This window comes from Trypanosoma brucei, chromosome 6 (assembly GCF_000002445.2).
Source record: "Trypanosoma brucei brucei TREU927 chromosome 6, complete sequence".
Classification (NCBI taxonomy): domain Eukaryota; phylum Euglenozoa; class Kinetoplastea; order Trypanosomatida; family Trypanosomatidae; genus Trypanosoma; species Trypanosoma brucei.
In genome coordinates, this window is record NC_007279.1 from 1,144,888 (window position 1) to 1,168,402 (window position 23,515).

At 44.0% G+C, this 23,515-nt stretch overlaps 12 protein-coding genes across 12 annotated transcripts, besides 16 other annotated features; all 12 read right to left on the minus strand.

The window, feature by feature from the left end:
* Positions 1 to 23,515: part of a sequence feature (sequence corresponds to BAC RPCI93-4F7) that runs on past both edges of the window.
* On the minus strand, positions 82 to 726 carry Tb927.6.3870 (RNA-binding protein RBP14, putative; the record flags this gene model as incomplete). The annotated part of the gene is made up of 1 exon (XM_840412.1): positions 82 to 726. The coding sequence occupies one exon, from the start codon at positions 724 to 726 to the stop codon at positions 82 to 84; it is 645 nt and encodes a 214-aa protein (XP_845505.1).
* Positions 1,235 to 1,264: a microsatellite.
* Positions 1,567 to 1,625: a sequence feature (A-rich).
* Positions 1,923 to 2,177: a sequence feature (A-rich).
* Positions 2,865 to 2,886: a sequence feature (AT_rich).
* Tb927.6.3880 (hypothetical protein, conserved) lies at positions 3,087 to 4,589 on the minus strand (the record flags this gene model as incomplete). Its single annotated transcript, XM_840413.1, has 1 exon — positions 3,087 to 4,589. One exon carries the CDS (start codon positions 4,587 to 4,589, stop codon positions 3,087 to 3,089), a length of 1,503 nt encoding a protein of 500 aa, XP_845506.1.
* Positions 5,758 to 6,801, minus strand: Tb927.6.3890 (replication factor C, subunit 2, putative; the record flags this gene model as incomplete). Its single annotated transcript, XM_840414.1, has 1 exon — positions 5,758 to 6,801. The coding sequence occupies one exon, from the start codon at positions 6,799 to 6,801 to the stop codon at positions 5,758 to 5,760; it is 1,044 nt and encodes a 347-aa protein (XP_845507.1).
* Positions 7,184 to 7,208: a microsatellite.
* Positions 7,858 to 9,741, minus strand: Tb927.6.3900 (hypothetical protein, conserved; the record flags this gene model as incomplete). Its single annotated transcript, XM_840415.1, has 1 exon — positions 7,858 to 9,741. One exon carries the CDS (start codon positions 9,739 to 9,741, stop codon positions 7,858 to 7,860), a length of 1,884 nt encoding a protein of 627 aa, XP_845508.1.
* Positions 10,247 to 10,537, minus strand: Tb927.6.3910 (hypothetical protein, conserved; the record flags this gene model as incomplete). The annotated part of the gene is made up of 1 exon (XM_840416.1): positions 10,247 to 10,537. The coding sequence occupies one exon, from the start codon at positions 10,535 to 10,537 to the stop codon at positions 10,247 to 10,249; it is 291 nt and encodes a 96-aa protein (XP_845509.1).
* Positions 10,552 to 10,583: a sequence feature (AT_rich).
* Tb927.6.3920 (hypothetical protein, conserved) lies at positions 11,144 to 11,623 on the minus strand (the record flags this gene model as incomplete). The annotated part of the gene is made up of 1 exon (XM_840417.1): positions 11,144 to 11,623. One exon carries the CDS (start codon positions 11,621 to 11,623, stop codon positions 11,144 to 11,146), a length of 480 nt encoding a protein of 159 aa, XP_845510.1.
* Positions 11,964 to 13,244, minus strand: Tb927.6.3930 (hypothetical protein, conserved; the record flags this gene model as incomplete). Its single annotated transcript, XM_840418.1, has 1 exon — positions 11,964 to 13,244. One exon carries the CDS (start codon positions 13,242 to 13,244, stop codon positions 11,964 to 11,966), a length of 1,281 nt encoding a protein of 426 aa, XP_845511.1.
* Positions 14,074 to 15,168, minus strand: Tb927.6.3940 (hypothetical protein, conserved; the record flags this gene model as incomplete). Its single annotated transcript, XM_840419.1, has 1 exon — positions 14,074 to 15,168. One exon carries the CDS (start codon positions 15,166 to 15,168, stop codon positions 14,074 to 14,076), a length of 1,095 nt encoding a protein of 364 aa, XP_845512.1.
* Tb927.6.3950 (hypothetical protein, conserved) lies at positions 16,375 to 16,866 on the minus strand (the record flags this gene model as incomplete). The annotated part of the gene is made up of 1 exon (XM_840420.1): positions 16,375 to 16,866. One exon carries the CDS (start codon positions 16,864 to 16,866, stop codon positions 16,375 to 16,377), a length of 492 nt encoding a protein of 163 aa, XP_845513.1.
* Positions 17,653 to 17,692: a sequence feature (AT_rich).
* Positions 18,173 to 18,194: a microsatellite.
* Positions 18,223 to 18,281: a sequence feature (A-rich).
* Positions 18,382 to 18,417: a microsatellite.
* Positions 18,620 to 18,671: a sequence feature (CT-rich).
* On the minus strand, positions 18,891 to 19,859 carry Tb927.6.3960 (hypothetical protein, conserved; the record flags this gene model as incomplete). The annotated part of the gene is made up of 1 exon (XM_840421.1): positions 18,891 to 19,859. One exon carries the CDS (start codon positions 19,857 to 19,859, stop codon positions 18,891 to 18,893), a length of 969 nt encoding a protein of 322 aa, XP_845514.1.
* On the minus strand, positions 20,291 to 21,115 carry Tb927.6.3970 (SH3 domain protein, conserved; the record flags this gene model as incomplete). Its single annotated transcript, XM_840422.1, has 1 exon — positions 20,291 to 21,115. One exon carries the CDS (start codon positions 21,113 to 21,115, stop codon positions 20,291 to 20,293), a length of 825 nt encoding a protein of 274 aa, XP_845515.1.
* Positions 21,637 to 21,660: a sequence feature (AT_rich).
* Positions 21,744 to 21,765: a microsatellite.
* Positions 21,903 to 21,927: a microsatellite.
* On the minus strand, positions 22,055 to 22,918 carry Tb927.6.3980 (hypothetical protein, conserved; the record flags this gene model as incomplete). Its single annotated transcript, XM_840423.1, has 1 exon — positions 22,055 to 22,918. One exon carries the CDS (start codon positions 22,916 to 22,918, stop codon positions 22,055 to 22,057), a length of 864 nt encoding a protein of 287 aa, XP_845516.1.
* Positions 23,128 to 23,153: a microsatellite.

Consider the following 23,515-nt stretch of genomic DNA (forward strand, 5'->3'; position numbering starts at 1 on the left):
TTTAGATTGTTTCCCCTCCTTTGATAACTTTGCTTTTGATTACTCCCTTCGGCCACTATTTCGTATCTTCGCCTTTTGTTTTCAATATGGCCCACCGCGTCCCCTGCCTCGACCTCGGCCACGCACACCACCGCGGTACGGACTAAAGTTCATGCCAGCGGGGCCTCCCATCATCGTTGCCATCATTGTGGCTGCCATGGCCATTTGTTGTTGCATGGCGTTGGCTCCACCGCCTCGGAAACCACCTCGAGGGAAACCACCACCAGCTCCTCCACCTCTACCGCGTTGAAAAGCCGGAATATTGTCACGTTTCATCGCCACCGTCAGAGGTTTTCCATGGAGGGATTGTCCATTCTTCACAATAGCAGCAGCAGCTTGCTCCACAGTTTCAAACTCAATATACGCTGTGCCCTTTTGCTGACCGGTGAATTTGTCGCGCAACATCGTGAGACGCTTAATGGTCCCGCATGCACTAAAAAAGACGCGAAGATCACTCTCCGTCGTGCGCGGGTCCATCCCGCCCACAAAAACCGACGTGTTTTTCGACGCCACAACGCCGGTAGTCTTACGCTGCCCCTCATCTTGGGCTGCCGTTTCCTGCAGCGTTTTCAACCGAAGGTCCTCCTGAAGGTCATTTACTTGGCGCTGCATTTCTTGCAGCTCAAGCTCCGGATCAACTTCCGTGTTGAACAGTACGTTGTCTCCATCCGACGGGTCTGATGCCATACTTAATGGTGAGGCGTGCGATTCGGCTTTTGCCTTGTGTATATAAATACAAATATATTTGTATAAATATATGCACACGTGTTTTCTTTTTTTGTGTGTGTGTCCGCCTCTTAATTGGCAACAACAAACAAACAGGGATGAACAAGCAAATAAATATAAATAAATACCCAGATTTTTTTTAAAAAAGAGGGGGAGGCAATCCAAAGAAAGCGAAAGCAGCTGCGGGTGAAAATTTGTTGGTGCAACGTTGGAAAGAATCTATAAAAATGCTGACAAAAAAATAAAAACAAAAAAAAAGAGCAAGCACTACGTGCGGAGAAGCTCTCAAAGAACGAGGAGAGAAATGAGTGGAAAGATAAAAACGGGTTACAATTTTTCCAATGCCTTTCCCCCTCTCTCCCCCCCCCATTTTGTTTGTGAAGCGCCTTAATTTTCTGTTCTTTCCGTCACACAAGTCCTTTTTGTTGTTTAAACTAACAGACGCGATATCAGTTGTGTATCATTTCCTTTTTTTTCTTTCTTTCTTTTTTTTTCTCTTGGAGGATGAATTGCCGGTATTTTTTTTTTTTTTTCATTTTATTTCCGTGTGCATAAACAAACAAAGAGGAAAGGGAATAAAGGGGGTTTGCGTCGGTGTATCAAATGAACTTTCTGTTTGTAGTAATTTTTTTTGTTATTTTAAATTCTATTTATTTGTTTGCCATTTTTTACTTTTACCTTTACAGTCTCTTCCACACTGCCTTTCTTCTGGCTTTGAGTTGTTTATATATCGCATTAGCGAGTTTCTACGAGGAAAAAAAATATAAAAAAAACGGAGGAAGTTTGGTGGTGCTGTAGACCAAACAACAAGAAAAAAAAAAGTGAGGAAACGCAACAAAAAAAACTAAAAAAAAAAAGAATTAACTCTCTTTCATACCACAAACCAGTAACAAAATAAATAAAAACACGAACACTATTCATTTCTTTTTTTTTTTAAGTTTCCCTCATTTTCTTCGCTGCTGCCTCACAGTTTTCCATTAAAATACTCTCACGGCTGTGTTTTGTTCAAACCACTGCAGACGACAAAAGGAAAAACAAAATGAGGGATTAAAATGCTGCAAAAATACGCATTTTGTTGCATATGAGACACCCGCAGCTATGAAAAATAGAGGGAAAAAAATAAGAATTTATAATTCAAAACCACTGAAGAGTTTGACAAAAAAAAAAAAAAGAAAGACACAGAGAGCCAAAGAGAGCAACGAAGAACACAATAATACAAATGGAGGGGAAATAAGAATAACAAAAAAAAATATAAGAAAAAAAACAGAAATATATATTAAAGGCATAATATCACAAACCACGACATAATAATGATGATGATAATAACACGTACAACAACAACAAAAAAAAAGAAAATGCACACGGAAATGCCCGAGTGAGTAAAAATAAAAAGACGTAAAAAAAAAATAAGACGCGATAAATCAAACGGTGCTGCGTTAAACGTTTCACCTCGACAGCTCCCTGAACCGAATGGTTCACATCTATCCGATCACTCATAGAATCAAAAAGTAAAAAAATAAAATAGAATAATGTTATAGTAAAAAACAAAAGTGGTGGAAAAAAATTAATAAAAATAGTGATACTAAAAATAACACACAATACAAGAGCATAAAAACAAGAAAAATATCCCACATTTTACTTTATTTACTGGATTCACGTGCATGTGATAAGTGGAATTGAATGCGCAGCAGCAAGAAAACAAAAAAAAACGTGTTATGCAGCACTTTCAAAAAGGATTTAAAAAACGTATATTGACAAAAAAAAACACAAACAACAAAAATGGGAAGAGGGAAAAAAAAGATATAAAACGTACCAAAGGATCAAACGACGGGGGAACGGAATAAAATTATTATTATTGTTATTATGGTAGAATGATGGTACGAGCAACGTAACGATTAAACCAAAAGAAAAAAAAGTAAGGTAGTACACACTGCATCCCGCCACTTTTTCCGATACAAAAGCATCAGAAGGTTGAAACTGAGAGTGATTTATAAGCTGGAGAAGAAAAGGTAAAAATAACAAAACCAGTATCGAAAAGCACCAATAGAAAGGTTTTAAAAAAAAATAATAAGATAAAACGCAAACGCCCGTCCACACACATATTTATATTTATTTATATATGTGTGTGCACAAAGTCTGGGAGACAGTCCGTAAGCGAACAGTATCACTAAAATCACTACAGAAAAACAAAAAAGGGTTTTTTTTCGCAAAATGGTCCTCAGGAAAACCGCATCTCTTCTTTCCACAACATAAAATTTCAATGAAGAAAAAAAAATGACAATATTAACACACAAACACAAGTATAACATGCGGCACACAGCTCATTTTGAACCATATATCTCTTTTAATTTAGCGCATAACTCATCACCCCATGAACTTCTTTCATATTCTACCGAAGTGGATGCCAGAAGTGATAACTTAATGATGGGCACACCACAGGAAGTACCGCTGAGGAAACCTCTGCTCAGAGGACAAGATGAGTGATTGTGTCCTCCCATTACTCGTGACTTTGGTGGTTCCTTTCGACTCATTAACCGTCTTTTAGCTTCTGCTGCAGTCACCTTCGCTTTAGGACTTTTCTCCTCATTCCTCTCACGTGTCGCAACGTATTGAGTAGTAGTTTGCAAATCGGTACCAACAATTTCATTTTCCTTCACGCATTCGGTTGGTTGTAAAACGATGGGTTCCGCACGGGTTCTCCACCGCAGAGGTGTGTCGCCTCCAACTTGATCACCGCGGCAACAGACGTTCTGTTTGTGTGATGTCATCCCCAAAGTAGTGAAATCACCATCAGTACACGCCACGTATGGTTTTTCATCCGTATCGAACTTGATTGTTAGTGAGTCAATAAAGCGTATTTCATATATTCGCATAGGGAGAGCAGACCGCCATTGTTTCCCTCCCGCTTGAGCGGCAGCAGCCTTCATGATGTGCTGTGTAAGTTTCATTGCTGAATTTGGTAAAGGTTCCGGAAGCACTCGAGTGGCGATGCATAGGATTTTCTCCTCCGCGGTGAGAGAGGCAAACTTCCTGTAAGCAAATATACGGTCGCGCAATACCTCACCATATGTTAGAAAGTCTTGGAACGTCAGATCGGTCTTGCCATCACACGATTCCGTTAGAAAGTCAGATGCCTCACGTTCTGACACGCCCGTAGGAGTGCAGAGTAAAAGATGATCGTGCACCACATCCGCATTAATGGAATTGGTCTGGTTGTCAGCAAGTGCATCGAATATCACTCGCACACTTTCCACATTGTCAGAATTTTTTGACCCCGCCTTCCAATCCTGCCGTGCCGCGGTGAGTTTCATCCTTTCAAATGATTCCATTAACGCACTCATGCCCTCTACCCGCAATAAACGAGCACGGTACTGGTGATTTTTGTATCCTGTGGAGTGCTGGATAATGTAACGATCAAGAGGCGACCTTTTAGTGACGCGCCCAGCACTTTCCCCCTTACATAAGTAATAATACTTGTTTTTCTTCATGGTCGTAATTAATGGAAGTTGTTCCTTCAGCGCCACCTCCGTGGCGGCACGATTGGTATTCCACCCAGGTCGCAATTTCCGTGGAGTTTCTCTGCAAACTACAGTTAGTTGGGTTGGAGGAGGAGGCGCTCCATCATCTGCAAGTGTGTACGATCTTGAATATGTGCTGCCTGAGTGCGAGGCGTCGGGATATGTATCGGAGGACCGAATCGCCCTATATGTAACAGTGGAATCTGTTGTGGATACGTTGGGCGGTGGTCCACGAAAGGAAACATTAGAAGTGGCAACTGATATAATACCGTCATGAAAAGTCGGCCACGACTCGTGTATTGTCATTTTTAACCAGTCCACTACTCTAACCTTTTCTTTATTTTGCGTTATTTTTTTTGTTGTTGTTGCTTTCAAGGGGAGATGATGGATAGCGTATGATTCTTTTTCCTCCCTGCGTATATTTCGTTTGTAGTATCTTGCGCGATCAGACGCTGCTGACAACAGGCGCCAACCTCCAGAAAGAATACCACCTGAAATAATGTAAGCACCCCGTATCCTTTCTTCCTGAGGGGAAAATCAAGCTTTCCGCTAAATGCTGGGAGGTATATTATGAAGCAGAAAAAAACGGTGAGAAGAAACAGCAAAAGCAACCAGGTAGTATCGGCAGTGTAAACAAAGCGTTACCGAGAAATAAATGTATACGGTGGGATGTTAACTTAGGCACAAATATTAGAGGAGACAAAAGAGGGACAAAAGGGAGAAAAAGAACACACAAGCCAATAACCCACTTCTGAACAGTTAAATCGCAAAATAACACCTCTCCCCACTGGGAGGCATATGTACTTCCCCGCGCGTCTTTGTTAAGGTAGAGGAAGTCATTTGCCCCACCATTGGTATAATGGAGAATAAATTGAAAGAAAAGAAAGTGAAAAGCAACTAAGCAACAAACATCCCACCCGAAAAACAAAAGTTCACCATGATTTCACCATCGTATGGTTAATGAGTCATTCCTTCCCAACAACCAACACTCCCTGCCTCCATCCGTCATCTTCCTCATCACCACACGCAATCGGCAGGCGCCTTGGTGACGTTGATGTTGATCTTGCTTTCTCTTCGGCGCCAAACGGTAAATAGTCCTGAAGAAAAATAAGCGATCCACCACATCCGCTAAGCAGTTGCTGCCACAGAACAATCAGTCTTCCAACAACGAGGCATGAACCGAGTAAGAGCTGGGAATGGGCTCGTGGCTAGTGTGCTGGAAGGATGACACGCGGTCCGGTAATTCAACGAATGAAACTGTCACATGGTTGATACAATTGCTGCCCCAAGACACATACAAATGAAGTTGTTTTTTTTTTTTAATCACGCGCAAACTCCATTAGGTAAGCGGCTTTTTCCCCCCACCCTCTCCCATTCTATCCCTTCTGCTATTTTCTCTTTCCATATTCTCCTCCACCCCCATCGCCACCGTCATTAGTTCTTGCGACGCAGTAGGCGCACGCGTCAGTTCAGATTACACTGAGCATATGAAACTTCCTAATTCAAGAAGCTGCACAAAATCATCACATCCATCCGACAGACGCTTCTCAATGTCGCATAACTTTAGTGCAATTGATCCACGCTGAGCGGAATTAAGAGGACATGCAGCACTGACAATGTAATCCTGAAGCTGGGCAAGTATCTGACAAGCGGGGTAACCTTGCTGAACAAGTCGTTTTGTCACACTGCGCACCTCGTCGAAGCTTTTCATCATCAAAGCAGCAAGGTACGTTTGCATCATGCTAGCAGGCACGGATCCCGACACTTCCACAAAATCCTCCTTCTGCAAGTCATTTCCATTTGCCCTCTGCGCATACTGAAGGTACATTATCGCTAAGCGTAGGTCACCGCCACTCACATGATCCAACGCATCTATAGAAGACCTCGATATTTGGATGTTCTCTCTACTAGCAACTTCACTAATACGCTCATATAGGGCCTCTTTTATGAGGGGTTTGAAGCGGTACTTGGCACAACGGCTCGCTATGGGATCGATGATGCGAGTTACGTAGTTACAGAGAATGCAAAATCGTGTAACATCACTGAAGTCCTCCATCATACGACGAAGGGCAGCCTGCGCATCGGGTAGTAGGGCATCCGCTTCGTCCAATATGATAACTTTGAAGGGAGGCACCGGGTAAATCTTTCCGTCGGACTGCACCTTCTGCACAACATTCCCCACAGCCGTTTGTGCAAAGGACTTAACCTTCTCACGTATTACCTGAATACCACGGTCGTCACTTGCGTTCAGCTCACGAACGCGACTCTTAATGTAATCGGGTCCAAACAACTCATGCGCGACGGCAAGTATGGCAGTTGTTTTTCCCGTCCCTGGTGGGCCGTGGAAAAGGAAATGAGGCATACTTGCGCCCTGTCGGAGGGTGGACCGCAACGCCTGCACAACTTCCTCCTGCGACTTGACCTCGTCCAAAGACTTTGGTCGATACTTCTCAATCCATGGGCGTAAATCAACACTCGGCTCCACACGATGTTTTTTAAGTGGTGGGTCTGGCAACATTTTCAACACCAACAAAACTCAGAAACAAATATACAAGAACGTATATATGTGTATATGAGAAGAAATGTGAATATGTCACCCGTGTATGATACGTATCACTTCTAATCACTCGCACCCTTTCTTCAAATGAAAGGCTTAACAAAAAAAAAAGTGAGAAAACAGAAGGAGGAAAAGTGCTGGTACTGCAAGTGGTTCACCACTTATACAAATATCGGAGAGGTGGCCCAAAGGTCCGCAAAACAGAAACAAAAAAATGGTTCGAACAATACAACAATAAATGCGCGCAAACTGCCGCAAAGTAAACATTAGCATATCACGTGAATGCATTGATGGTCGCACACACAACTCAGTTCCTTCTGACGCGAGAAAGATATATAATCGCATATATATATATATATATATATATACGGTGCCTGGTGATAGGCACACCGACTCCTCCATGCAATTCCCCTCCCCCTACACACACGCACATATACAGAATCAAATAAACATATGGACATCACGGTAGTAACAGCTGAAGATTACACTTACACATGACGTTTCAACTACAACAGTCCCGATGACATTTCATATTTTTATCCCCACCCACACCGCAATTCCCCCACAGCGTTTTGACATGTAGCTGATAACATGCACGCAAAAGGGAAACTAAACACACATATAAGGAAGTACAGGAGGAAACCAAGCGAGTGAAACAGATGATATGACTGTTCCACAGCTTCAACAATAAGTTTCCCACTCGTCGCACCGTATAATAAACATTTAAAATATTCAGCGGCCAGCAAAAGGTGCGTAAGGTAATGGGGGAGAGGAACATATAATGCAGAACGGAAGCAGAACGAATACAATGCAGTAAATAAGGATAAGCAAAACACAAAAGGTGTGCAAACGCAAAAACTAAAAAAAAAAAGAAAAGGGAGAGAAACAGAGAAGCAGTAACCGAATACGCCAAAAATAAACACCACTAAACTCAAAAAAAAAACTGAAAAGGTCGAACCGCGCCCAAACACACACAAACAAACAAACAAACATCAAAACATGGAAATCATGCCGTCTCTACGAAGCACTCCTCGCACAAAAGCTGTCAATTTTTCTTTGCAAGGAGGGAGTAAACTTCACTGAATTTGTTTCACGCGATTCCGTTGTTTTAAACTTCAGTGCCAAGGGTGAGGGCTGGTGACGCGCTTGCCGTAGGCCCGGTGTTGCTGTGCTAGCAAGGGACGACCGATTGTAGTTTTGTGTCTCATCATCCTCCGATGGGCCTGTCTGTGAAGACTCTAACTGCCCATTACTGACTAAAATAACATCTGTCGTGTCGTGTATGGCCAGTGTTTCGCCTTCTGCTTCCTCATTTTGATGTGCAGTTGTTTGCGGAGACCCTCCTGAATTGGGTGCGGAAACGCTCATACTGCTTCTTGCCGAACGAGTACACACAGCATTGAGAGAAGGGACAACGGTAGTTGTGCTGGTAACGGAATTCCGCTGCTGAGTTGAAGAACCGAACAATGCCGACTCGAATGCCTTCACATTATCCAGAAGAGGTTTAAGTTCTGCATATTCCTGTTGAACTAGCAACTCTATCTTTTTGTCCGATACTGCAATCGACGAACCGTTAAAGTGCTTAAGAACGATATACAGTGCTCTCGCCATCCTTCTACAACTAGTATCCCCCTTGCTCATGTATTGCTCAGCCAACCGGGTGAGATCATCAGGGGAATGCGCAGCCACCTCCGCACTATTGTTGCCTGCTTTCCTGCATTTTCCCCCACGAGACACAACAGTGCAGAGCGCTATATAACCCAAACACTTCCGCCGAAGCTCTGGATGAGTTCCGCCCACAAGCCCCTCAACGGCACTTTTCACAACGGCTGTGTGGCCACCGCTGCCAATCGCCAATGCCCGAACGGCCGTATCCGATGCGTGTGCAATGGCAGATACCGTAACAAACACACCACGAAGCAGCACTGAACACCACTTTCCCGCAGCCACTACCAGTGGTCCCTCACTAAACAACGAGGTTGAGGCCCTTTCTGCAACGATGACAATAATAGCACAGGCCTGTCGGCATATGGCAGAACGCTTTTCACCAGCGCAAACGGACAGAGGACCGGAGAGGTGTGAAATAACCTTACGAATGTTGCGATTGAAGTAGTCATCTGGCATGGCACTCAGCCAGTTCTCCAGAGTCCGCAGAGCAATAAGCCGCTCACCCGCCCCTTCCGACGTGGCCCCGCACACAAGTGCCAAGCGACGCACCTCTTGTTCTATATTTGCCTCATCCGGCAAATAGCGATCAATTGACTCCCCGTCGGCACCAGCAACGGAGCATTTACCAGCACTTTCGGAAAGTCCACGAGATGCACTTGATCCGGAGCAACCCAACATGGCCACGAGGGAAGCCTCATCCTCCACCATGTAAAACTTGAACATCATATCCGGCGAGCCAGACGAGGCAGCTTTGATAAAGTCCAGATACTCCACTGCCTGCTGTAGTGCCTTCTCGGTTATATTAAAGTCATTCAAATCCTCCACCTTAATGCGCATAAGGGTACGTGTTGATTTACTTAGTTCAACCATTTCACTCAGAGTTTCAACAGGGAGCACGTCACGCAATCGTGGTTCCAACTCCAAAGCACTGGCGCGTGCCAAAACTTTTGCCTGATGCATAGGAACCTCACCATCCCGCCGTTGTCGGTCAAAACTGACAACACTGCCCAGACCAATCTGCATAAGACACTGAAAAACAGTCTCCGGCTGCACACGAAGTGTTTGTGCCGTGCGCCTTACAACCTCAAAGAAGCTGGACAGCTCCTTCAACGTTTCATGGGTTTCTTGCAACTGTGCAGGAGTGTGTGGTGGACGACGGAGCGTGCCATGGAGTTCCATCTGCCGCTGCAGAAGTACGTTGATGTCCATTTCCTCTCGCCTTACACCCTGCATCCCTTTTGTTTCTTAACTCTGTATATGTATAAAATTTATATATCCCTATATAACCCTACTACCGATGTTTCATTTATTGTTAGCAAGTTATAACAACAAGCATAAACGCAATTACGAGGCGTCGTATCCACTGATGAATTTCCTTCACCAACATCGCTGGTAAAGCAATATGTTTATCGTAGAAAGACACATTTTTAATACGTAGTTTCGTGAGGTGTAGACATCACTTTCCCCTCACCATCTAATCAATGATACAGAAACCTAATACTTTACCGGTCACCGAAGCTCTCCCGTTCTTTAGGATCAGCACGAAACAAATTTCTCGCATAGCCTGAACCTCACGCAACCGAGCACGAAACGTACGCTTTCCATTCCTCTCTCTATGATATTGAAGTTTCGATCTTCTTATGTAAAAAAGGCAAGCCTTCCATTTACATCCTAAAACGAAACACCGAGTCTACGCACCACCGATCAACCCTACCAAAACACAATATTCCTCGCCCGATCAAAGAAGGTAAGGTGCATTTGATAATATACTGGCGACAGGTAATGCCGCGGCTATGCAATCCCCAGCGATAGTTAACTCCTCACTACGACGGTAACCAATAATCTCCACTGAACCGACTGCCAGCCCTTTCCTAACTTGCGATTCCTCATCCGCTAAAAATGGAAGATAAATCTGCTGCACCTCCTCTTCAGAGACGCAGGTGGGGAAGTCCGAAAGTTGTGGGATAGTTCGCCTGCTGTACTGAGCCCGAAGGAGTGCCTCCCGCAGTACTTCCATATCAAACGACATATATTCTAGATTCCTATATATATATAAATATTAATGTTAAAAATAACGAAAAAGCAATAAAAAGGGAAGCAATATCCGTGTCAACCACGGTAGAGCTCACCAGCGAGCGATAGCGCTGCTCTCATTATTATATTATTGTGCAATACACACATATATAAGGAAACGAACAAAGTAAACGATAAAAAGGAAATAGAGTAAGAAGGTATTTGAAAACAAATGTAGGTAACAGGGAGAAAGGCACAGCGTCAGCAGTCAAAAAAAAAAAGGAACAGATGGTTAAGTGCACAAGAAACACAACTCTTATACCACATGAAAAAGAAACGTCATGAAACTGGTGCAAAGAGTAAACAAAGGAATCGAAGATGTACATAGCGGAGTCGCACCACGAAAACAGAAACGGGGACTGCCAAAAGAGAGAGAGAGAGAGTTCGGATACAGTGGAGCGTGCACAACACCATAGACCTCTTTCTCCCTGAAGTCCCGCTCTCGTTACTAAACACTGGAGCAAACCGAAAGACGTCTAACGAGGAGCCAGCAGACGGGAAAACGGAGAGCCTTACTTGGAATCCGTATCTACATCTCTCTGCATATATATATATATGTAATTTAGACGCCTACAAACCCCACGTTGAGTTCAGCACCGGTGCCTCCTCGGGCGTCTGCCGCCTGTTGTTGCTGTTGGTTGCCCACTTCATTGCTTGTCGCAGCCGCCTCCATGGAGTCCAGTTTAGCCGTTCCTTCCGCCGTCACCTCCGGCGAGTTCAGCGAATCCCCTTGCGGGGCCGCCATCGCTTCCTCTACAGTCTCCCAAATATGTTCGCTAGTGCCATCACCTTTCGCGCCTTTGGAGTGAACCACAACAAGTTCAGCTCCTTCAGCCTCTATTCCACAACCGTAAAGTGTAAGAAAGTCGTCAAGACTCTGCTGCCCCAAATAAAGACGGGCATTATAAAATATGTGGCCTGTTAACTTTCCATATCGCTCCTTGATAGCCTGAACCGTATCGTTGTGTACGTCACAGTGTACAAATATGGAGAGGTTATACCGCCTTAACCTCACATAGTGCGGCGGCGGAATGGCCGACATCAAAACTACACAAGATCCGAACCAGTCGGTTATGAGTGCAATAAAATGACTATAGTGCAATCGGCTTCGAGAGGGAGAATAAGAAGAAAACGCGAGAAGAAATTTTAAGAAAAGAAAAAGAGCGCTAAAAGATAAGTTGTTTTAATCTAATTTGTAATGAAAGAAAATTAACGGTTGCGGTATACACCTTGTCCTATCAGGGGCAGATTATGCGCTTTCCTTCCTTTGAAACACAACAGTTGTAAAGACAAGTGAGTCAACGCCCGTCAATAATAACCTGGCTTTAGGTTGGTCACTGTTAAAATTCAAATTACCGATAACGTGTTACCTCCACCCGTTCCTATTCATTGTACTCTTTCTGCCTGACGTAGTTGGCGAACTTGTGGTCAGCATCCTTTAACATCTTATTGGATAGACGGCCACGACGACGGTAAGGATTACCCATATCCAACACTAAGCGGTTGACGCCAGGCATCACCTCCTTTTCCCGTCCAATAGGAGCGGTCAGCTCAAACTTGAAGTCACGATGAACCTGATGAATCGTTGGAGAGTACCGCAGTAGTTCATCTGGCGTTGGCGCGTTCGTGAGGTGTTGGGCCCGCCGCTTCCAGTGTCCGCGCATCGTATGAATGCGACCAGCGAAGTCTCTCATGTTGAAGAACTTCTTGTCGATCATTTCTTTGCGCTGTTGGAGCACACGTATGGCACCTTCTACATCCCCAATCTCATTAAAGGTGGTTTCCGCACGCTCCAAGCACTGATCCACCAGTGCAAATGTTCGATCATAGTCGAACGGGCTAAAGTAAACGAACTTTTCCTCGAAGTTATAGTTAAACCGACGACCAAGGCGAGGCAAAAGCCTTAACATGCGGTGAGACTCGCCCCAGTTGTGAAAACTATTCACAACCTCCAGCGCCTCTTCGTAGGCTTCAGTTGCTTCCCGTTTCATGCCGAGTGCCTCCCGCGTGATTCCCAGCTCCAGCAGAGCCTCGCAGATCAACTCAAGAGAAGGACGGGTTGACGCGTCCAACATGCGCAGAACTTCCTCAATATTTGCCAAACTACTTTCCAAGCGGCCCGTTTGACGAAACGCAGCTGACAACTTAATCCTTATTCCTATACGCTGCGCGTGATTCTCCGGATATGCATAATTGTACGCCTTCGCAACCACTCCGTAGTGTTCCAATGCCTCTTGAAACATACCACCTTCCATGTAATAGTCACCCTGCAGCTCCAGTTTGGCCACCTCACCAAGCGGGACATACGGCCGTTCAACCTGTGGTGCTTCCTTTAGCTGTTGGGTGTTGTCAACGCGCATGACATCAGTGCTGTCAGCATCATCCCACGACACTCCAGGTGTTTTTTCTCCTTTGGAGACGTCCACTTTATTACCCTTGTTGCTGCCTCTTTTGGCAGCTGCTTCTAGCTCAGAGCGCTTCTGCAAAATCGCACTAACGCTTACATCTGCTGGTAGGCGCTGCTTCGGTTGCACCAGTTGGTTAGGATACAACACACCGGTGTAATAGGAAGTGTAGAGTCGCGTAACCCATCGCCGCTGGCACTGGAGCGGCGCCGAGGAAAATAGTAATGCTCCCCGAGACGAAAAAGCGTTTCTGGACATCTGCTTCACAACTGTACACTAGAAAATGGTTGTTGAAACGTATGACCCCTAACCACAACAAGCTCCCCTTCAAACACCCTGATGCCAATAAATACGTATATATGTGACAAATCGACTTGTTACCTCACGTTCCCCGTTGGTGACTGGGAAATGGGACCCACAACGCAAGTGTAATAGAGTTTTTCCTCAACAGCACAACGTCGAACAAACACTCTTGAGAATATGATGAGAAACGAAGGAATCAAAAAAGAAGGCCAAACCGAGATAGAAGCAGCAAAACAAAAAAAAATTGCATCACATGAAGAAAGGAACTTCGTACATGAAGAATTTCAGGACATAATAAAGTTTCAGCAGCAAAATATTTTGTGACTGGAATCGGGTTCTGTCAAACGCCACAACCACATTGAAGCATTTCAAAAGATAGCATAAATACCAAGCACTTGTAAGGGGTATGTAGGAGGGCCCCGTTATACATAAGTGCTGCTCACAATATCCACAGTGCAACAGCTAAAAGATGCCTTTTTAGCAGAAAGAAAAAGTTGTAATGACAAGAGCAGCAACAATTCTGACAAACCAGGATTCCATCCATCAAATTACCTGAAGTTTTTGCCAGCTTCGTAAACCACCACAGAACTCCCACAGAAGCTTCCATGACCCCACTTACTTTTTTTCCTTCTTGCGTTCCATTGACCAACCAACCCCCCCCCCCACACACACGCAAAACCCATACATCATGATATACAGAAGAAGCGAATGCTAAGAACTACCATTTCCTTGTTTGCCTTTGTTCAACATCAAAAAAAGATTATACGCACTTCGTTCGTGTGCCTTAAACGTTTCCAGCTGGCGCATTCTTACCCCCAACATCATTGTAATCCCCCCGCATATTCCCCTGCCGGAAGTTCTCCGCTACTTGGGAAATAAATTGGCCCCCTGTACGAAATGTGTCGATGTGAGGAACCATCTCAGGGAACTGTGTGATTCCCTTCAAACGATAATTGACAACTGACATTATGACCATGTATACGGCAAAAAGGGAAGTAATAAGGAAGAAGTAAAAGGAAGCGGAGTGACCTTTTTTATCCTTTGAATTACCGGACCCGTCAGTGGCATTGGGATCTGACGCTTGCCCAGAGCCGCTGCCACCATCGTCATCCGCTGTCCAGACAACGCCCACAGAAAGCGACATCACTTTATTCGCAGATATTGCAGGAACAAACGAGAAATACAAAACGCTGCTGTTCCACGGCATAACTTTACTGCTCTCATGTGTTCCAACATCTTGAGCCTCAGGCATTTTCAATAAGTGAAAATGCTGCGGCTTCCCACCATCCAGTGGCCCATCAGCCAACCGCAACATCACCGCCTTTGTTTTTTCCATGGGAACCGCTTGAAAGTATATTTTGGCGGGTAGGACCGGCTGCCCCAGACTCGTAGGAATGGGGGAAATAAATGATGTATGAGGGGATACGCTGATGAAGCAAGATGGATTGTTTGCGTGGTAGCTCCAGAAGCGGAACGGGACGGGGCCATCCGGTCTCACACGCCGTATTTCAACATCAATATTGGTACCGGCCTCAACGTTCCGCAATAAAAGTATACCCGCGTCATCTGATACCGAAGTTGCAGTTGCACCTTCACGTAGGCGATATGTAGCATTTATTTGGGCCAAGCGCTCCGAAACCCCCTCTGTGTTCATTGGAAAGGGCCGCACGATAAGAACAATTGCCTCGCCGTCCCCGGGTGGTTTCGGAACTCCAATCCGCAGGAGATGATTGCTCTCACCAGCAAACCCCCGCACTTCACCGCACATGGGAACAACAACATGATCACTCCCACTGACGGCGAGTGTCAAAAAAAATTGAAATGCAATCAACAGAAGGCAGACGCCTGACACCTGATGTCCCTTTCCGTGTCCCGGCATGGTGTGTACTTCCCTAACCTTCGTCTTACTTTAAATATGTAAGCTACTCCAATCCAGCGATGGTGCGAGATTAGTCGTCATCAATTCGTTAAAAGAAAAAAAAAGTAGCAGTTGACAGAAAGCGGGAACAGAGTCAAGTAACCTACGCATGGGGAATGCAACATAGCGTAGCAGATGCGGTAAAAAAAAATCACAAAATATTCCCATGACACCGTTTGACAACCATCACCCCCGAGGGAACTGGAACAACACTACGTTATCGACAAGATGGCGTGCCTCATCGGCACTAATGTCATACCCATGCGTCTATAAAATTAGTGCTTTACTTTTTCCTCCTTGCCCACTACCGGAATTACAACCCCAGCATCCACACCCTCAGCCTCAATGTCATAGTTGTTTGTTTGTTTTTTTCTTTGACCCACCCCCAAATCTTCATAATCACTGACACAAATTGACCTTCTAATTACATATTTGTAATCCATCTCCCCCCCTCCACACACAAACACACACCACCACATCCTCTGAGAGTCTTCTTATTCCTACATGGCAAAACCCAGATGCAGGCAGCTTCAAAAGAACATTCATTGAAGACTCGCATCTTTGGTCTCCAAAGCCAGCGAAAGTGTTCAACGCGTTCACAATCATATACATTGGAACAAAAAGGAAAGTGTGGTTTGTGCGTCCGACAACGCCCTGCACGACGTACACGGTGTACAGAAAATGTGCAGACAAACAAGACAATAACACGTAAAAATAAAGATAACAATGCCCCACAGCACTCCCGCCATCACTTTGTAAGGGTTGCACAAATAACATGGCGCACACCTCCAATGTTGAGCAGCGGGGCCGTGACGAACACAACACCAATCCCCCTTAGCTAATGGCGCAAGTGGTTGGTGCCACAATATTCGCGGTGAGATGTACCCAATTCAGGAACGCATTAGTAAATCGTTCCTTGACTTCGGAGGCACCGTTCCCGCACACGCATATAGGGAGAAATGCGGCAACCAAGAAAGGCAAGATAAAAAAAAAAACGAACAGGCTCCGTGTACCACACCGTATGAATAACGATGACAAGACATCTCCTCTTGCATAAAGAAAATATAAATGAGATCCACCAACACAAGAGTCAATGTGGAGACAAGTTCTAGGAAACACAGAGATTAGTGAATTATGTCTGCCACACACACACACCCTTCCCCAATCCTAACGGCGATATTCCTCGTCACTTATACTGTTCAGTTCACGTGTCCTCATGACCGGTTTGTTGCGCTTCGTGCTCATAATACCACGCTCATTCAACTTCATGTTTGTTTTGGGTGGCTCACCGTTTCGAACGGACTTCAAGCGCGAAATTTGTTTGTTCTTCGAGTCCAACTTTTCCTTCACCTTCCCAGTGGGAATGCGAACCCCACGGAGAACACCAGGCCCGGAGAGTTCAACTTCCACGCCAACTGGAGCTTCCAATGTCACGTCCTCCGAACTGTCACACGACTCAAAGACCTCAGTAACGAGGGGCGCATCTTTTTCAGTAATGAATGACGTGGGTTCCAGTTCAATTACTTGAAGATGCTCGGGGAAAAAATGATCGCTTTCCTCAGAATCACTGTGGTAATGACGACGCAGTGACGACAATCGGTTACCGCTGTGGTCACTGCGCGAGTTGCGGGGGTTGGGATTGTCCCGTGGATCCTCCATAACTTGAGGAATGTACAAATCGTTACACCGTGCTCAGAGTGGACTCTGCCTTACTCTTGTCACCACTATTATTTTTTTCTACTTTTTGGCTCTTCGTTGCACTTTGGATTCGTCCCCCCTCTTCTTTTCCCTCACTTCTAGTATTTTACCCCACTTTTGGGTTGTTATATATATATATATAACACTAGTAAGGTCAGAGGTAGATCCGGTGGTATTCGGTGAGTGTATACAGTGACTCCTTATGCAGTGATTCAGTTCCTCACTGCACTTTGTTTCCGTGTTTTCCTTAGGTATATTTTTTTTTAGTTTCCCTTTGCTTATTTTTGCGTCTTCCTCAGCTCGGGTTACACAGTGAGTATGTATACGTAGTGTTCTGCTGTTGCTATTACTGCCTTATGTGGCTTCTCGCAATGCTGTTTTCAACGAGTACAAAAGCCTTTCACCATCGAAAAACACACGACAGGCCGTGTGGTGCTCCCACGTTTTTTTCCCTCCCTATTCGGATGTCCTTTTAATTCCCTCCTTTCGTTTTTTTTGTTCTTCACAGTACCGTTCCCCCAACTTCTCTCCTGATAATAAACTATGAGTTAACAATCCGAACACGACTGCTTCAACAAAGTGAAGGAGAGAGTAAGCACGGATTAAATATGTAAATCCAACACCTTCCCGTCGCTATTATCTTCTCCCTTCCCCCTGTAAGCTCTCTTTGTTGCGGTGAAAATTGTCAGTGACCGAATGCCCGCACAGAAACGTAACCGTACGTGCAATAAGGCCAGCACAGCTTGGAAATTTTTAAAATATATATATATATATTTTTTTTTTATAACGAAAAATAAATGGGTTGGATCCTCCCACGTAACTGAGTAAACTAAATGTAAGAAAAAGAAAATAAAAAACAAAAATGACAGAATTTATACGAAGGTTACGCCACAAGTAGTCAGGTATTTGAAATACATGTACCAAACAGGAGAAACATAAAGAGGGAGAGAAGATCTCGCTATTGAACAGTTTCAGATAATAAAAATGTAAAGAGTGTAAAAAGGGGTAAACTAGATTTACTACGCCCCACTACTCGAACCCCTCAACAGAGCGCAAGAGAATAACGATAACATCAACAAAACGAACAAACCGGTTGTCAAAAAACTGACCTGCTGCCACCAGTTAGTTAAAGCTCTGCAGTCACATGACATAAAATGTGCGAGCACAAACACAACTGAGAGAAGATAACAACATAACGAATCACAGCTCCGTTCGAGGGGGCGTATATTCATGTTCACATCCAATCACACAAACTGTACATTTTTACCCAACCAACCAACCAACCAACCCCCACAGCTCACAGATTCTCATTACCTTAAAAAACAAAAAAAAAATCACAATAAAGAAGAAAAGCAAAACAAAAAAGGAACGAAGAATATAATATATTATTTGCGTTAGAAAAGGAGGTAAAAAAAATTAGAAAGGAAGTCACATGACGAATACCACCCAGTGAGTTGTTGCCAATGCCCGATTTACAACAAACAAGCAATCAATCAATCAAACAAACAAACAGAGAACAATCGAGAAAACGAAGGCACGAAATAAGCCACCATATTGAGGACCCAACCCCGAAACAAGCGCCACCGAAAATCTTCTCCCACACAAGATTAACGCTTGAAGGCGTAAGAACTCATAGGTGTGCAGGCAGCGCCCCTGCGCATATTTTATCAGTGATTTATCTATGAGCATATTCATCCAACTGTAGCATTGGTTCTCTCTCTCTCTCTCTCTTTCTCCTCCTCCTCCTCCTTCTCCCTCTCCTTTTCTTCACACTCTTCATGTATAAATATATAAATGTATACTTCACAAATATATATCACATACACGCACAATTACATGTTATATATAAATACATGCATTGCATGTCTTTAATTACAAAAATTGGTTAGTGTGTGGGCCTCCTGAACTTCCCTCGATTTGAGCAGAACAAGGGGGAAAGGAAAAAAGAGCATCAAGTCTTCTGAATGCCACACGTCCTGCAGTGGTTATGTCAATCTTGATTCCTTCGCTGAAGAAGGAGAAGAAAGAGCGCGCACTTTAGTCGCAGTGTAACAACCGAGTCCCACAAGTGTAACAGTTACTCCAAGGAGTGTCTTGGTATCCGCCTCCGAAGAAATAAACACAAATCCACCTATGAAAACCAAAACCGTCTTTAAATAACCGACAATATTTGTGGTTAGCGGAGATGTTTGACCCACTAACAAGAAAAAAGAAAGATTTACGCCAAAAGCAAGGATACACGACAGTGCAATTGTCCATACGCTTGTAGGGGTTACCTCATAGCTGCGCAGTTCCGTCAAACCATCAATGGGAACCGCAAACAACAACATGAGGGAACTTACAGGTGCTTGGTAAATCAAAAGTTGTGCTGCATTCACGCCGAGATCCTTCTGCTTTGTATTTCCCCAAATAGTGTATAAGGAATTGGCCAGAATAGCTAATAAGGCCCATATTGTTCCCTCAACGGTCAGTCGCGTGTCCGCACACACCGTAATACCCGAACCCAAACATGTGATGAAGATGGCCAAAAGTGTTTCCTTTGTTTCCTGTTTATTGTATGCTGCATACTCAATCAGCACAATAAGGGGTGTACAGAGGATCTTCGATGTTTGGTAGACGCTCACAGTGTTGGCCAAAAGTGAGAAGTTGTTGAACACCACATACCCGCAAAATGCTGCACTTATGGTAAGCACCTGAGCAATGTGAAGTCTTTTTATCTCAAAGAACCCAAACAGTGACAGCATTAGACAACCAAAGAATGACGCAATGAAGTGCATCACTGTTAAAAGTGTTACGAAATGAAACCCGGCTTCATTATATACCAGGCGCTTGTTTACAATAATTACTCCTACGCTGCTGACGATGTTAAGGAGCAAACTAAACAATACCTTCAGATTACCGCCACGCATCCACTTCAATACGACACCGTGCTCCACATTTTCATGTCTCGTCATTGGCGAGGTCCCTGAGAGACTCCTCTACCCTTTGCTCTTGTTAAAAACAAGCAAATCACGCACTGAAGGGTTTTTTTTCTTGAACTACGAGGTAAAAAAAATGGGGAGAAATAGTTTATACCACTAAATACATGTATTTACATACCAGTAATGATCCCGGTAGTGAGAAATCGCCCAAAACAACACGCGGCAGCAGCGCTGGTAAGACCCTTTTATTGGAAAGGGTTTTTTTTAAAAAAAAAGGATGTGAGAGTATCAAAAGGAGCCGCTTAACAAACAACGTGCAAAGGTAGACCACATGTGTAAATGGGTCTCACCGGCTCACATCTCCAATTCTCGCCTCGGTAACTCTATAGTTTCTTTTCTACACAATCTATGCTGCTTGTGGACTGGTGTTAAGACTTAATGGGATTATGAAGATTAGGTATTTGCTAGTGATCAATTCCACTGCTAGTCATCGAGCGAAGAATGTGGTCCTTTTCTTGTTCCAACATATTCTTCCAGCGCTTCCTCATCCTATCCATGGATAGATCTAAATCGCGCAACTTCACAGCAAGTTTCTCTTTCTTTTCCCTACACACTCCCACGTCATTCTTCGCCTCTTCCAGTGCAGACCGCATCTTAGCAAGTTCGTCTTGTCGCCGCCGCGCAAGTTGCTTAAGATGCAGCTCATTTTTCATGAAAGATTCAACAACGGCTCCTGTATCGTAAAGAAGGGAATTAGTAGAAGGATCTGTTGCACTCTGCAGGTTTGTCCCTAGCGTTTTACCACTTATTTGTGCCCTTCTCGTCGCTTGGTCCGTGTCACTCAGCGACCGCACGTGCGTGTTTGCAACTACATCAAGCTCCATCGCGTTGACATAAGATGAACCCCCCACCGTACCGACGGAATCATAATTGTTCCCTATCATACTATGTGAATTATGCTTATTTAACATATATGAACAGTCCAGTTTCGACTGTTTTGCAGAGTTGCACACTTTGGGTGATTCATCAACTAAAAAGGAGCAGTTTCCTAACGATGTTGCCCCTACCGCTGACGATTGTAATCTACTGTCCCCGCCAACCTGAGCGACACTAGGAGTTAAGTGACTGAGTGGAACAAACCCCACGCGCTCCTTGTCACCAACAACTTCTACCTGTACCCACCCATCGTGCGTATCTTCATCAATAGCCGTAACAATTTCACCCTTTCGAACAGATAACTCCACATCCTCCTGCGCAGTGAAATTGCAATGCACTGTAAAGAGGGACATTACTATACGACGAGGGGGTTTCCAAAATCAATTGACTTCCACGTAGCAGAAAGTGAATACCCTCCCCCCTTCCTCTCAAGTATAAACTTTTTTTTAAAACTCTATTCAATGTACCAACACCTTCCCTACTTATGCTGCACTGCTCTAGCAACAATTAACAATTGCCACCGTCGTGTCGCCAGTGATGTGATTAGACAATGCACTTTTCTAGAAAGTCGCCGAACCACCCGAGGAAGTTGACTTAACTGCGAAACATAACGAAAGAAGAAGTAAGACAGAACCACGAATTTGCAAAATATATACATATGCATAATCATGCAACAACACAAATAGCTGGAAAGAGATCTAGAAAACAATATGGATTATAAACCCAACTTTCCGTAAGTCGCGACGCAATATATACAAATGAAGGGAGAAACATGTAGCAGCATCAACGTAAAAAGATACTTCTCTGGGTGAAACGAGAAATAAAAATAGAGAAATGAAATGCAACGAATGCCTCACAATATCGCAACTCTAACATATAAATATATATATATATATAAGCCCAACACCCACATGTAAGACCGCACCATACAACGGTCAGCTGTACGATGTGGTACATGGAAAATTCCTATCGATGAACGCTTATATATATATATATATATATACACAAGTAAGAGCCTCTTTGTTAAATCACCAAACACCTCCACCCTCCAAAAAAAAAAAAAAGAGCTCACAGCAGTTTTGAGTTTACACGGTACTGTTACCGCCTCATGGCAAGTTAACCCGCACCCCCCCCCCTCAAACACACACAAACACACACACACACAAGCCGTATTTTCTCCATACCCGCACTTTCCTGAGGCTACGAGATATTACCACCAAATATAAACCAAAACCGGCCTAACTGCTCCTCCCAGGGTTTTCCTGCCGACTTTACGCTACCGAATCAAGGCGCTACCGCGTCTGACCGCGTCTAGCGAGAATTCGGTTGCGCTTCTCGCTTAAGTGTTCGTCCAGCATATTGCAACGCTTGTCGAGAACTTTTATATACATTGCTGCATTCATGAGAGCTGGATCGACCCATTGTTGCAAATGAGGAAAAGATGCCAGGTACCCATTAGAAGCACGTTTACTCTCCGTATCTGATGTAGCTAAGGAAGGAATAATTTGTGGTTTAAGTGATCGTGCGTGTGACCGAATTTGGCGAAAGAACCCCACTTCGCTACTATCTTGGCTCATCAGTATCCGACCTGCCTTTTCGGGTAAACCATCACTGACATCACTCAACGTTTTATTCTTTTTAAGCAGTTCTCGAGTCCTGTCGAGCACCCTGTACCCAACAGAAAATGGCAGCTCCAGCACTTGTAAAGAAAAGCATCCTTCCAATGCCGAAATTAAATGCGAGGAGTTTTTCTCTAGTATTCCTGTACCGACGAGATGTATCGATTTAATTGTAGGAACGCCCTGAATAATTCGACCAATTTCCGGTGAGGAGGCACTTGTGATACCGGGGTTCTTTGAAAGATCTAAATGAACCAAACACTTTCTCGTGCAAATGGCGTGTGCAAGATGTATGATGTCCAGATCCTTCAAACTGCACGAACGAAGACTAAGTGACTCAATGGGATTGGAACCCTTAAGAATAGCAGCAAGAATCCCAATGGCATCATCTGTAAAGGTATTATGATCAAAGACTAAATTGCAGTAAAAGTCATTGCTGCATATCGCATCGCGTAGACGCTGTAAGACATTAGAGTCCAGCACAAATGTGGTATTGTCGCTGAAGTCAATAGCACGACGCTCGTGGTCAATAATCATTGCTGACCTCTTCCCGTTGCCCTCAATTCAACGACACTCAGAAAGTCGCAAAAGAAAACCTTTTCTAAGCTTGACACAGGAATGATCATAAATATTAAAATAAGATGAAAATGGGGGGAAATAGGGGCGGATGCCACCGCAAGATAGGAATTTTAATTTTAACCAATATATCCAAATCAAATAAAAGATTAGTACATGTATGCTTGTCCATAGATATATATATATATATATATATGTGGTAAATGTGAGTGTGTTTACTATACGGATCACCTTCATCGCGAAGCGTAACTCAACGGTATCATTTCACGGAACATCTCTCTTGAAGAAACGTCCGACTCGAGGGAGGGAAAGAGGAAAAAAAAAATACCTAAATGGAAAGGGGGGGAGATGAGGGGGTCGTGTATTTCGAGAGTGTCGATGATTCACACAAAAAGAAACTCACTCACTCACATACGGATGGAATATGTACATGTGTGTTTGTGTTTTTTGTGAATGAGTTTCTGTTTGCATGAATGTATGCATGTATTCATACGTTTATTCTTCTTTGAAGAAAATGTAAGAAAGAAACGCGAATACAACGGCAAAAACAGCAACAAC